We start from the raw sequence: 13,726 nt of genomic DNA on the forward strand, positions 1-13,726 counted from the left end.
AATTAACCACTAAGAAGAATATATGCAGTGTATTATTTGTTGAAAAATAAAAAAGTTTCCAAGCAAAAAAAAAAGAAAAAAAGAAAAAAAAGAAAATTATACATATACATAAATAATTTGAAATACTACATATACATATATAATATTATATATACATATGTACATATATAATACATATATATACATATATATATGTGTATACATTTTCAAATTACTGTTGGGATAAGTTAGGAGAATTAGCAGAAATAATCAAATAATCTAATTAGTGAACAAGAAACATTGAGAGAGTTTATGGAATCCAAAGCAGACGAAGAACATAGGGGAAAAGAATGTATCGAAATAAGCACAGCCTCAGAAACGTGTAGCAGCACAGGAAGAAAAGAATGAAACGAATTAAAAAAGAACAACTGTTAAAAACCCCCCAAATTTCATAGAAACACGAATCTGTCCACCCAAGGGCTTCAACACTCTCTGTGTGGGACAGATGTAGAAATCCACTGCCACACATAGCAGCAAAAAAAAAAAAAAAAAAACCTGAAGGAGAACACCTTGGTGGCAAGAGCAGCCACCCGCCACGACAAGGGGCCACAGTACAAGCCGTAGCTAGGCCGGAAGGGAACAGGCAGCCATATTCAGTGATGAGAATCACAGCTGCCGGACAAATATCTAATTTCTGGGGGGAAAATATCTTTCAGAAAGACTCACTGAACACAGATATGTCTGCGAGGCTCCCTTGCTGGTCGACTTCCCTATAGCAAGCGCCAAAGGACGCTCACTGAGGGTGAAGGCGGTGACCCCCGAGAGAGGAACTGCATCCCACGCACAGGACCCACCTTGGTAAAGGTAACTGCGCAATCACAAAACGTGGGCTCACGCATAGCCCGTCCTCACTCCTAACTCATTTGAACAGTAACCGCATACACCCGCACACATTGGCCGTGCTGTACATGTAACATATTTAATGCCACACGTCTGAAAGTGACGGCAGCAGCTCGACAGCTCAGGCCCACAGTGCGCTGTGGCGCCGTGCTGGGGTCTGCTCTGTGGGCCGTGCAGGCCAGATTCGAGTCTAGCCCACCACGGGGACTCACCTGCGCTCACCTTGCTCCTCCCCAGCAGCAAGGGTCTCAGACACGCAGCCTTCTTCAGTTCTTCTCCCCCTGCTCGTGGGAAGGACAAGCGAAGCACGGGACACACGCGTGCATCCCAGGCCTTCCCTAGTCATAGCTACTGCCCTGTGCAGGCAGGGAGGGGGCTGCTGTGAAGACCTCTCTTGTCTAGAGTCATGCAGTTACCCTGGTTGAAAGGAAGCGTAGACGCCTAACTGCAGCACCCAGCCGGGGATGCGGATGTTGGCTCCTGGATGCCACAGCTGCCTGAGACAGCCAAGCCGACACTCTTGGGAGGATATTTTCTAGCTGAACCTGAGCAGAGTTCATCAGCCGTGACCTACTACCCAAGCAACAGAGTGCGGCGTGCTGGGAGCGCCGCTCCTGGAGGTGCGGAGCAGAGCCGGGGACTCAATTCTGAAGACATCTCAGCCGCTCTGGGGTTCCGCGCAGCACACCCAAGACTGCGACCCTGAGCTGCAATGGCCGGTGTCCAAATGAGCTGTCCTGCCGCCCGGACTTTGTAACTAGGAATGACTTCCCCCGACTGGCAGGGGCGCACTGGAATAAACACTTTCTCTCACTGAAATTCAGCTCTGGAAAATCTAAGGACAAACGGGCCATTCTCAGCCTTCTCCAAGAAGTGGGCGTGCCTGACTCGGCGACAGACGTGTGGCCGTGCTGGTTTCCATTCCAGATCGGCCGCAAGGCCTGGATTCTACTGGACGTGCTTCCAGAGCACTCCTGGGCTCTCAAGAGGGAGGCTGAAAAAAAAAGGGGAGGGGGCGGGGAGATGGCTCAGTAGGATAAGCGCTTGACCGGCAAACGCAAGGATCTGAGTTCAATCCCCGGTTCCGCAAAAAAAAAAAAAAAAAGAGGGAGGCTGCTGCCCTTATAGTCTGGTCTTAGCACCGGAGTTAGCCACTCTTCTCTCCAATCCTCTACCATCACAAGGAATCATCCAACATGCTTTATTTCTTCATTTTTCAAAACTGTTTGGAAGTATCTTTACAGATGTAACTGTGGGCCACGTACAGCGTGTCACGCCGAAAGCCGTGGGCAGTGTCATGAAGTAGCTACATTTTACAAACGAAAAAGTGTTTAAAAGCGCAGTAGCAGGACAGCGTGCTCTGTTTGTCATGTCTGGCATTCACCAGGGAATGAGAATCCAGCTGAGAAAAGGGAAGCGTGAGGGGTGACACCTTCTTTTTTCCCTCCAAATTCCAAACATTTGCTCCTACTATTTGCTGTCTTGAAGCCACGTGAAAGTGCGCAACCAGCCGGCTGCGTGGGTTTGGGGCTTGCTCCGTTCTGCCACCGAGAGCCAGTCCCCCTGCAGAGACGAATCCGAGGCTGGACCGGCAGCTGGGACATGTGGAGGCTCTGATAACATCGTGCTCCTTAGACACACTGTAGTGACGCAGTGTTGCGTAAGCTGTCGGTGACAAAAGCACAGGACAGCCCTTAAGGTCACAGATCTGCTGCATGTGGGTGTGACTGTGTCTCCTACTATTTTACAGTGCTTCTTTGACCCCAGGTTGGATCCCTTCTTAATTTCATTCTCTACTCGTGGCTCCTGCCTTCCATAGTGTCGGCAGTGGCTTAAATGCACACCGATGTGCAACGCTAACATCCTCGCTGCAGGCCTCTGACAAGGCTTCGACAGAGTGGAAAGAGTCCTGGCCCTGGGATGAGAAGAAGCACCGAGGTCCCTCACCCGGTGGCCTGGCGCAGGGGCAGGTGCTGAAGGGCCACTCTAGAGCAGCTGTGACCGTAGCGGGTGCCCTTGTGTGCACAGGTGCCCTTGGGGAGGCTGGCAGGGGCAGACGAGAACAAGGAAACGGGGTGGAGCGAAGCCGGAGACCTGTTGTCCTCCCCGCAAGGCTCACGAGAATGGAACACGTCTTCACCGAGTGGCACACACGTGTCAAACGGAGCCCCTAAGGAGAGTAGTGGGAGCCGGCGTCTATAGACGGGAAGGCATGTGCGGGGTTGTGTTGCTGCCGCCTTCAGTGAGCAGGATTCCTGCAGAGGACAATTTGCACCCTAAACTTACAGTGGCAAACAGTAAGTGCTGTGTGCCCTTTTGACCAAAGCAAGCATGAACACAGCCATCAGATCTGTAGTGACTTAGGCCGCACTCCAGAGGGGCAGCAGGCCCCCACATCTGCAGACTCAGCAGCCACAGATCAAAAGGAACCAAGAAGATGGCGCTGAATGGGCAGAGACTTTGTGCTTGTAATTACCCTCTAAACCACACAACGTCACAACTATTTCTACGGCACTTGTAATTATGTCAGATACTAGAAGGCATCCCAGGGTGGCCGCATAGGCAAGGGGGATACGTGTAGCTTACCTGCAAATACTATGCCCTTTTGTATAAGAGCCTTGATAATCCTCGGGTTTTGGTAAGTTTGGGGGGCTGAAAGCAAGCTCCCAGACATACTAGAGGATGACCACAGTATTTCCAGTGGATAGAAAAGTCGGAGTTGCACAGACCCCAAATGCCAAGGTGGCATCCCTCTGTTTGCGCAGCGCCTTATTTCATGGGCCCCATAGGTGTATAAAAAGGTGATCTGTCTGTTCTGGCCACATCCAAAAGATTTCAGTCCTTAACGCTTCACGGCAGTGCCTGCCCTGGCCAGCTGACCAGGAGGCGCAATTAAACGCAACAACTGTGAAGACTTGTCATGGAACAGAAGATGGTCCAGCGGTTGGTAAATGTTATTGTTTCCTTGAGCGGGGAAGGTAATTTCCCAGATGGCCTTGCAGCCTGGTCTCCCGTCTGGCGCTTGCCAGGGCCCTGCTTGGGCCACAGCACAGCCTGGCAGCACGGCAGCCCAGGTTGGGGCATGTCTGCACTTGTCTCTTTAGAAATTTCTGAAAGCAAACACCAAAACCACTCTCTAACCTATTGAAATTCTACAAAGCCATAAAGGGACTAACAGGCATCAAACAGGCATCAAAAACTTCTATTTATTTTTGCTTTCATTTTCAAAATAAATTTTTTTTTAAATTTCAGCGCCTAAAAAAGAAGGAAATGCAGGTGTTGCGTTGTTCACTCATACACAAAAATCTAAACACAAGCTCTATCCTACTGCAAGTCTCATTTCCAAGTTCTTTTTTCCCTTCAATTTGTGGCACAGGTTTTATCAAGCCATACACATATCCTGAGATCGAGGACAAACAGCAGGGTCACATGGCTCGGTCCTGCGTGCCGAAGCAAAAGAAGAAAGGGTTCAGTGGGAAGCAAGTGCCCACACTTCTGGTGGGGTGGGGCTGCACACCTGGACAGCTTTTTGGCTCATTAGTGATAATTTAAAAGTAAGCCAAGCTGTTATTCCCCAGCCTGCAAGGCCTGGAGAAAGACCAGGTGTGGTGTGGACATTCCTATGGCGTGGGGAGGTGTTGCCAGGAGATGCTCAATACATCCCAAAAGCACGGGCTGGCATTTGCTACGACACCACAGATGCTGCCGGCAGTGCTGTGAAAATGCACTCACACCAACCAAGAGTCCCCAAGGACCTAGCCAGTGCCGGCACCAGTGTCTCAGCAGTATCCTGAAGCACAGACCCCATTGTCTAGAATTCTGTTTCTGTGCCTCGCGCTTGCTTGTCTGGGTCCGCAGCGCCCTGAATCCGTGGCTCCATGCAGAATCCCTGCCACGTAGACATGGAGCCAAGCCACGGGGTACCAGGGGACAAAGGCTGAAGACAGCTGGTGCATGAGGAACGTGTTTCAGGAGCGAGCCCCGAGAGGTGGGCAGACCCACGGATGCGCTTTCAGGACATGCTGGGCCCGTCAGCAGAACCAGTGGGGAGGCATCAACAGGAAAATTTTCAACATTAGGAACAGTTTTCTTTCAGTGTGCATGTATTGCTGTACCGAGGAGGTTAAAATCTTTGGCTGAAATGCAAGGAAAATATATATACGTAAACCAGTCAAACAGATGCCGGAACTAAGCTAGAAATATGTGGATAAAAAAACTGAAACCAAGTGAAGGATATTTAAATGTTTATTTTCATGTTAAAAATGATGAATTACCCTGTGGTGAGAATATACTTTTATGCTGGAAAATGAAGTCACTTTATTTCTGAAAGATTTCCAGGGGGGAAAGGAAAAATCCGAAAGTAATGAAGGGTAAGATCAAAGTGTTCTGACAAATTCCACCAACAATCCCAACACGAGCCGTGGACTGTCCAGAGCGGAACTCCTAGTTTCACGGTGTCAGGTTCAATGGTTTTTCCCACTATCAGTTTAGATATTTTTGAGCTGGTTGTCTGTACATTTAAAAGCTACAGTTTTGCATGCTTTTGTGTTAAAGGGTTTTTATTCCAATACAACTCTCAGAGTTTCATGTACTGCCTATATTACATACAAAAATAGCTGCTCCCATATTTCAGCGTAACTTTTCCACCACCCATTCTGTCCCTTTACAAAACAGGTGATCAGCGTTACATTACACGTGTACCATGTTTATTGGAGGAAGGGTTACTGAGTTTACAGAGATGTTTTCGATGGTGTCATTTACAGAGAACAGAACAGAGAACTGAGACCATGTTTCAGGGGATTAGAGCAGAATCCCCACTGGTGCCAATGACATGTACAATCCAGAGGAAACCTTCCGCGGTTGCTGCGGCCAGACTAGAAGTAGCTCTTCTCTGAGGAACACAATGTTTACTGTGTTTTCAACAACCCAACTTTGGAGAGACCCCTTTCTTTAAAAAGGAAACAAGAAGGCTGATCAAAATGAACAAAGATGTGTGTATCTTAAAACTTAAAATTAGCAAGGTACAAATTAGTCTACAGATATGGCCGTGGACAAAACTCAACCCCTGTATTCACTCTCTTCATATTTATGAATAGAAATTCCCTGCTTAGGCATGAAGGATCATTACTGTGTGGAATCTGGTACCCTGGCCAGCATGCATGTGGCAACTCTTAGGTGGCTGGTGATGCTCTCCGTCGGCACCCAGAGTATTCTGCAGTGTGACAGATGTTGTTCTTGCAAAGAAAACTGCTATAGTCTTTTCTTCATACTGTCAAACAAAACATACACCTGTGTGGTTAAGCAATTCTAGGGTGTGGCAGCTGCTGCTTGGTCCCTGTGCTCTGGCCCCGAAAACAACACAGTGGCCACGTGCCTCCAACTGTTCCAGGTCACATGACCAGCATCTCCTGTCTCTGCCTTCCCACATGCCCACAGGGTTCCTGCCTGGTGCCTCTGGAACAGTTTCCTCTCTCCTTCCTCTGAGCATGCAAATCTTGTGGGGAAGGAAAGAACTCAACAGCCTGTTTGGTTCTGGTTATTTATGAGACCATGATTTGGATATTTCTGCTGTAAGAATATAGAGAAGCAAAAAAAAAAAAAAGAAAAAGAAAAGAACCTACTGAATCCAGGCAAATCACATGCTCTCTGGGAAACTGGATTTCCAGGCTTACTGTCTTATATTCTTCCATTTTTGGTTTAGATATTTTTGAGTATAGTGCTTAATAACTGTACCTGACTAGCTAAAATACACGGTGATATAAGCCATGGTTTATGATCTCAAGCGATACCTACAGAACAAAATGCATCTCGGAGACTCTCTTACGCTGGCTGAATAATGTCCATGCCAAGCTGAGAACAATAACAGCCACTCTTAATTCCCACTAAATCCTTAGTACTCACACACACACATACACACACACACATACACACGACTATATGCATGGCGTGTGTGCCTACATATGATGGTTGTATGATGAGAAGACTTTCCATTTGACTTTTGTCTTGAGCTGACTTGAATTCTAACACCAACACAGGTACAGAGGCTGGTTCCTGGGCTGAGTCCGCGGAGGCCGTGAGGACATTTTCAGGACCACGGCCAGTTCCCAGCACCGAGGGCACGCGCCTCCTCTCCTTGACACTCCCCCCTCTTCAGTCTCTCCCCTCAGAGCACATTCTCCAGTGTGTGTGCTGCTGAATATTACCCCACACACACGTGGTGATTTCCTCCTAAGCCACACCCTGTGACCTGGAATGTAGTCAGCTGTGAGTGTGAGGCCCCACACCAGTGAAGCTCCTCACACTGGGGACCGAGCCCCATGATCTCCTTAGCTTGATGGCCAAAGGGAGACCGATGTGAAAGCCTCATTGGAGGAGCTGGACTCATCTGGAGAGCAGTACAACAGTTAGTGCATGAACTTGTCTTCAGCCAGCCTCGAGCCAGCTCCCCGGCAATCTCTTCAAAAGCTGCTGGCTAATTGGGGGGGGGGGCTTTCCTAGGAGGTGCCAGATCTCTGGTTGCAAAGGTCTGGGCTGCTAATGCCTGGATGCCCTGGCTCCACTCTCCAGTCAAGCTGAAGTTCCCAGGAAACCCGCCAGCTTTGGTCCCTAAGTGTCACTTAAAGCAACTGCAGAACCAACAGAACACCAGCTTCCGGCCTCAGAGGGATCAGGCCCAGGTCCCCTGCAATGCCACCCTCTCTGCAAACACACTGCAGTGCATGACACAGGATGGGCTTTTTGTCGACCACTTCATAGCTGAAAGGTTGACTGTCATGTTCCTACCCATGGGAATCTGAAATAAGAGAACAAGACCAGCTCTCCTCTGAATAGCTTGGTCACCCACCTTTTGGAGCCAGGGCCCCAACACAGGTGACCTCACGCATGTCCTTCTTATGCTGGGCCTTTAGAATTCCAATTTTCACTGGTGCAAATGGCTTGGTTAACTCCTGCTGGGCCACGGCAGCTCGATCCTTTCCACCCACATCACCTTAAGTAAAACTCGCATTTTGCTTCTTTTAAAATCTTGCTCTGTCTGAGACCATTCACAGTGTTTTTCCATAACTTTTTTACTTTAGGTTGATGCAGGAATCATTTTTACTCTCTGATCACTTTGATTTTTCCACAGCTGTGGCTTGTGCACTAGGCCAGCTTCTTAGGCTGTGGGGTGGTCATTTTTATGAATCCAGGGAGAACCTACTGCTTGTCCCCTCCAATGCATACTTGCAAACATTGAATTCTGCCAGCGTCATTACTGAAATTTGTTTTTATTGGTCATCGTATGGATGAACTCCTATATATTGCTAACTTTAAACACCATTAAAACTTTTTTGTGTGTGTTCAGGCAAAATGAGAAGTTCAGTCTGAGGCTAGTTCCTAGACAACTTCCCTTCCGTGTCCGATCAATTCCACTTGGAGATGTCAGCTTGGATAACATATTGTATGGGCCAAAGAGAGCATGTCTACAAACACAGCTATGTTGGGGGTCCCCTACCCACAGAAAGACACCCCAGGAGCCCCCCAGAATTTGCAACAAGCAGATGACAAGAACAAATGTTTGTGATTCACAACTTTTCTCCAAATGTTTTAAGCTTCACACGTAAGACTAAAGAAACGGCCCTCCCTCGCTGGGTAGTAACATTTGAAGTAAAGCCCCACCCCAGTCTTATTCGGAAAAGCTGCATGGCAAAAAGAAGGAAGAGCAGAGTGAGAATGAACTTCTTAGACAGGGCCTTTCAGGGCACAGGAAGCTGGACAAGCTGAGGTCCTGCAGGGGACCAGGAAGTGACAGGACAAGGCGAGTCCCAGGGCATGAAACACAAATGTCAATCAAATAGACATCAGAGAAAACACTGCGGTGTCTGTGTTTCACAAAAGAAATCTAGAGGACAAAGGAACATGTGTGGGTGCAAATGTATATAAAAAATAATAAGCAGCACTCCCAACAAGCAAGGAAGCCACATTCAGTCATCTCTCACACGTGTCTAAACTCAGGCCAAGGGCTCTAAGTGTCCACTGTGCTTTAAAAGGTCTAAGAATAGAAAAGTCACCACCCAAAGCCTTCTGAGTTACACACCACACGGCCATTTCCCAGGACATGACTAGCAATGTCTGTGGGGTCGGCTTTATTGTACTTGCACCAAGCTCGGACCAGGCAAGAGATACACTATCGTCTTAGAATTTCTCCAGGCCCTGCGGGTGGCTGCTGGAGAGGCATTTCCTGGTTAACCCCGGCAGCCAAGCTCCCAGGCCCCTGAAGCCTGCTTAGGCAGAGGCCCGCCGGACGTCCACTAAGGAAACTGGGCTAGGTCATCTCTATTGCTGATCAGATTCACTGCTCCACCATCCTGAAAACAGAAGGCATAAAGGTGAATACAAACATAAAAAAGGAGCTCACATCTGGTCCTGCAGTCTTTCCATGTAGTCCCTAAAGTCCTGCGAGTCCCCCAGCCCCATGTCCTGGCAGACCCACTTGATGTTGTCATCGCTGTCAAGCAGGATGGAGTTGGTGTACGGGCCGCCGTCCTCGGGGAGGATGGTGGTGTAGGAAGTGAACTTGACTCGCTTCCGCTTTGGGCCCGAAGAACTTATAGGCTCGCTTGGCATCTCCTTCTCGTAGACATAGTCAGAAGGTCTGAGCAGCTGGCTGTGGAAGGGCTTCTGGGAACCTCCGTTCAGCAGGAAGTTCCTCTCCTCGAACTGCAGCCCCCTGTCTATCACGGTGGTGCACTCCTCAGAGGGCAGCGTCATGTCCACCGGGTTCTCCAAGAGCTCCACCTCGTTGCCCAGCCAGACCCAGTCGTGGGAGTGCGGGATGTTGCCCTGCTCGCTCACCGCGAACCTTTTGTGTCTGTACTTCCAAGCGAATGCCACGCAGTTGATGAGGAAGACCAGGATGGCCAGGCAGAAGACGCAGAGCAGGGCGTACATGCCGATCTCCAGGTCCGTGAGGCCCCTAGAGGTCATCGCAAGGTCACTAGGGTTGTTGGCTTCCGGCGACTTCCCTTGCGTGGGGAAGCTCGTGAAGGCGTCCGCACCGCCACTTTTGAGCACCTTCTCATTCTTTCCCCCCATGGGAGGCTGCAGGGCTGTGCTTTTGTTGGTCCTTTCCTCCTGCCCGGCGGAGGCGCCATGTTGGAACCGCTCCTGCACGGCTCGCTCCTGGTTTCCTTCCCGCTCTATGGAATTGCTGAAGTGCTTTTTGTATTCCCGGTTTATGCCCTCGATATCGTTGCTGCCTCCTTGGTGCCCAGCAATGCCCGGCTCAAACTTGACCTTGATGTTTCCCTTACCCACGGCAAGAACGCTCTTCCGCTTGGTCTTCTGACAGGGCTCACTGATGGTCATCTCCAGCTTAATCAGGGGCCCTTGTCCTTCCCCCTCTGCAGCCACCACCGGCCACTGGGACTGCAGGTCCAGTGGGACGGACACCACCATCTCATCCAGCGATGACACAGTTATGGAAAAATCCTTGGGGTCATAAATGTCCAACGGTGTCACCGAGCCGTCACTGAACAAAAGCCAAGAACTAGCTATTGCTTCCTAAGGAAAACAAACCAAAGCGTAACGTTACAATCCAGTTCCTTCAAATTTACCAACAGAAATACGAGTTCCTATGTCAGTTATATAAACATACAGAGGAAAACAAACTATGCCTTCTAGCCTCCAGCGGCTCCTGTTATCCCTTGAGCTGGCATCAATAAAGGGCTGCAGCCTAACTGGTGAGAGGAACGCACAGCAAGCTGTAATGAGTGCGTCAAAGTGCAAGTTACTTTATCACATTCCGCACTGCAGAGCTTGACTTGGGCCCTTCGAAAAGCACTTGGAAAGATCAGGAAGCTGAGCTGAGTCAAGCCCAGGTGCAGCGAGTCAGGCCACTGCTCGGGACAATATCACTTTGCATGTTCTTTACGAGGAAGCAAAACACTAGCATGGGAAGATTCTTGGCCAGGGACGCACTGCGAGACTGACTGGCCAGAACGGCTCAGGGCCCCCGTGTCTTTAGACATGATTTGTAGTATTTTCAAGATGGAGGAGAGTTGTAAGGTTGACAATAGTTACACTAGACAACCGTAATTTGGGGCCTCTTAGCCATGCCTGTTCAAGGAGCTGAAATGGAATCTCTAGGCATCAAAAATCTCCTGTTTCCTTGGCAAGGGCGGACACACGGTCTTTTGCTCACAGCCCGGCAGCAGACTGTGCCTAGCGCACCATGGCCCTCTGGAAAGCAAATGGCAAAGGGGATGTCCCCGAGGCTCTGCATGATTCTCAGAGGCAGGGAGGCAGCACTGGGAGGCAGAAGAACTCAGAGCCAGCAGTTCTCGAGAGCGCATTCCTGGCCTGCTCGCCAGGCGCCATCACCGAGAAAGGCGGTCACTTCACGGACCAGGGTACAGGGCCTTGGGGGTTCTCACCTGCCGCGGGGCTTGAAGGACATCCTCGGCAGCCACCGTGGAGACGATGGCCCTCTTGTCTGCTCTGTGAGACTGCAGAGAGAGAGACAGGCCAGCCACCAACTGCACGCCCAGCTCAGTGATGGTGACCCGGTCATCCAGGACAATCACTGTCTTCTCAGCCAGGATGGAGTCCGAGAGCGGCGAGAGGACCTAGGGAGAAGATGCCAAAGCTCAGCCTCCACCCAGCACTCCTGAGCCCCTGAGCCGCCAGGCCTCTGAAGGCACAGACTCTAGGATGGGCACCAGAAAGACGCCCTGCCCTCATCCCTGCATTGACAACATGAGAAGAAAGCAGCGTCACACACACTATGTCCTCGGGCCCAGCTGGCTCTCAAACAGAGTGACCACTTGGACTCACACAGCTGTGCTCAAAGCAATCAAAACTGCTCAGAGAGGCAGAGAGCTCTGCCCTGGCCAAGGATGCAGGAGGTGTCAGAGAGGGGCAGAGTGTCCAAGGGACCCCACCCCCTTGCTGATGGTGGGGTGGGGGCTCTCCCAGCAGAGTGACTAGGGCGACAGCAAGGAGGAGGAGGATGTCAGTGCTGCACACACTGGAGAGCCAAGCGAGGCCAAGAGCCTGCGCCAGTTTGGAAGCCTACTACTTCTCCTAACTCCCAGACGGGGGGCTTTCTAGGCAACACCTGCGGGACCAGAGCATAGAACCCTGCCGAGCCCCAGCCCCCTCCCAGCCTCCCGACTTACATAACAAGGCTCCTAAGTCACTGCTGCCGTAAGCTGCTATGATACTGTGTTACACAGAGATAGGAACAGACGCAGAACATAGCGCCTCTAACCCAACTTGGCCAACACCTGAAATAGGGACCAGTAAGCAGCCACACTATAAGCTCATACCAAGAAAACACTTGGGGCTGGCCAAATAGCTCAGTGGATTAAAGCACCTGCAAGCAGGCGCAGGGGCCTGCGTGCCAGCCCTGCCCCCGGGGCGCACTGAGATGGCAACTGAGACTGGGCGTGGGGGCGCGGGCCTGTGATCCCAGCTCTCGGGAGGCTGTAAACAGGAAGATCACTACGAGTCCGATCTAGCAGTGAGACCCTGAACACCCTGGAGACCCTTCCCTAAAATACAAAAAAAAGAAAGAAAGAAAGAAAGAAAGAAAGAAAGAAAGAAAGAAAGAAGAAAAAAAGAAAGAAAACAAAATATTGTATCATGTTCCCGCATACGATCAGCTGAAAATTGTTTTACTCTTACTAAGGTAGGGAGCTTATAACTATGGGTCCTTTATTTACAGCAAATATATGCCTTTGAAAACTCTCTCTGTCTACTGCTGGAATACAGCTAATGAGTCAACTTCAAGTGCTACCAACATAGAAAGTAGCTAAAGGGTGATACTACACAGCTCTGAGGAAAACCAGCCTTCAGAGGCGTGAAGCTCTCCTGTCAGTCATACGCTACACCAACGTGAAGGAGCAGGGGCTCAGTGGGGTGGGGGGCAAGTCCCAGCCAGCCTGGGGAACCTAGTGAGACCCTGTCTCAGAAGCAAATTTCAGAAAGGGCTGAGGTTGCTGCTCAGGGGAGAGCGCCAGCCTGGCATGTTATCATCCCCGGCGAGCCAAACAGAGCGCGTTCTAAGAGGTACAATATTAAATGGAAGGCTTCCTTGTGTTTTCTTTAGCTTTGCCTGGTAAAAAGAGGTTCGGTAATTCCTTCAACGCTAAAATGCCAAAAATGATCTTTTCACTGACTACTCGACTGCTTCTTGTGATTCCCTAACACATACACACCCTCCATCCAGGTGCGCTCACACACTCCCACGGGTGGGCATGCACGCTCTTGCCTGTGGACACATCCCTGTGTGACCCCAGATACCTGGCTACCCATCAGTACCGACAAGCGGGGCCGAGCGGGCCAGCCGTACCTGGACAGTGGTTATTCCTGGCTCCCGGCCGGCCAGCGTCCTGCCACCCTGTAACTCGGCGATCTTCGGTTCCTCCACTTTCATGAACTCAGTGACCAGGTCAGTGATGTCAAACTGCCAGTCGGGGCCCAGCATGTAGGTCAGCTGGCCCACATCCGGGGCCTCGGCCACGAACTGGGTGAGGACGCGCACCAGCGCATGCTGGTACTGCAGGGAGCAGCCCCGGCCCTTCTTCTCCTCGTCCTCCTCATCTTCGCTCTCCCGGGTGGGTCTGGTGTACAAAGACCAAAGCAGAGTGAGTTTCCTGTGGCCAAGGGCAGCCTGGGCCCTGCTGTTGAGCTTCTCCGTGAGGAAATACAAGGAAAGGAAATGGTTTTCTCTGCCCACAACTCCTCCACTCAGCAGACACTGGTGGTCACCGGGGTCTCCACGGTGGCCTTGCGCCTGAGACACACACAGCCAGTGCAGCCTGACCTCCCCAGAGCAGGGGGAGATTCGGACCCTGGGCAAAGGCAG

General features: G+C 50.6%; 1 protein-coding gene across 1 annotated transcript in view; it reads right to left on the reverse strand.

Moving 5' to 3' along the window:
* Window positions 1–7,363: 7,363 nt before the first annotated feature.
* Window positions 7,364–13,726, reverse strand: part of Tmem132b (transmembrane protein 132B) — a 67,049-nt gene continuing 60,686 nt past the window's right edge. The window contains exons 5-7 of the mRNA XM_012515725.2: window positions 13,211–13,481; window positions 11,292–11,483; window positions 7,364–10,419 (exon numbers count right to left, since the gene is read on the reverse strand). Coding sequence (XP_012371179.1) covers window positions 9,271–10,419; window positions 11,292–11,483; window positions 13,211–13,481 — 1,612 coding nt within the window. The 3' untranslated portion in view covers window positions 7,364–9,270. The remainder of the gene's footprint in view (window positions 10,420–11,291; window positions 11,484–13,210; window positions 13,482–13,726) is intronic.

Source organism: Octodon degus, unplaced genomic scaffold (assembly GCF_000260255.1).
Source record: "Octodon degus isolate 3935 unplaced genomic scaffold, OctDeg1.0 scaffold00076, whole genome shotgun sequence".
Lineage (NCBI taxonomy): Eukaryota > Metazoa > Chordata > Mammalia > Rodentia > Octodontidae > Octodon > Octodon degus.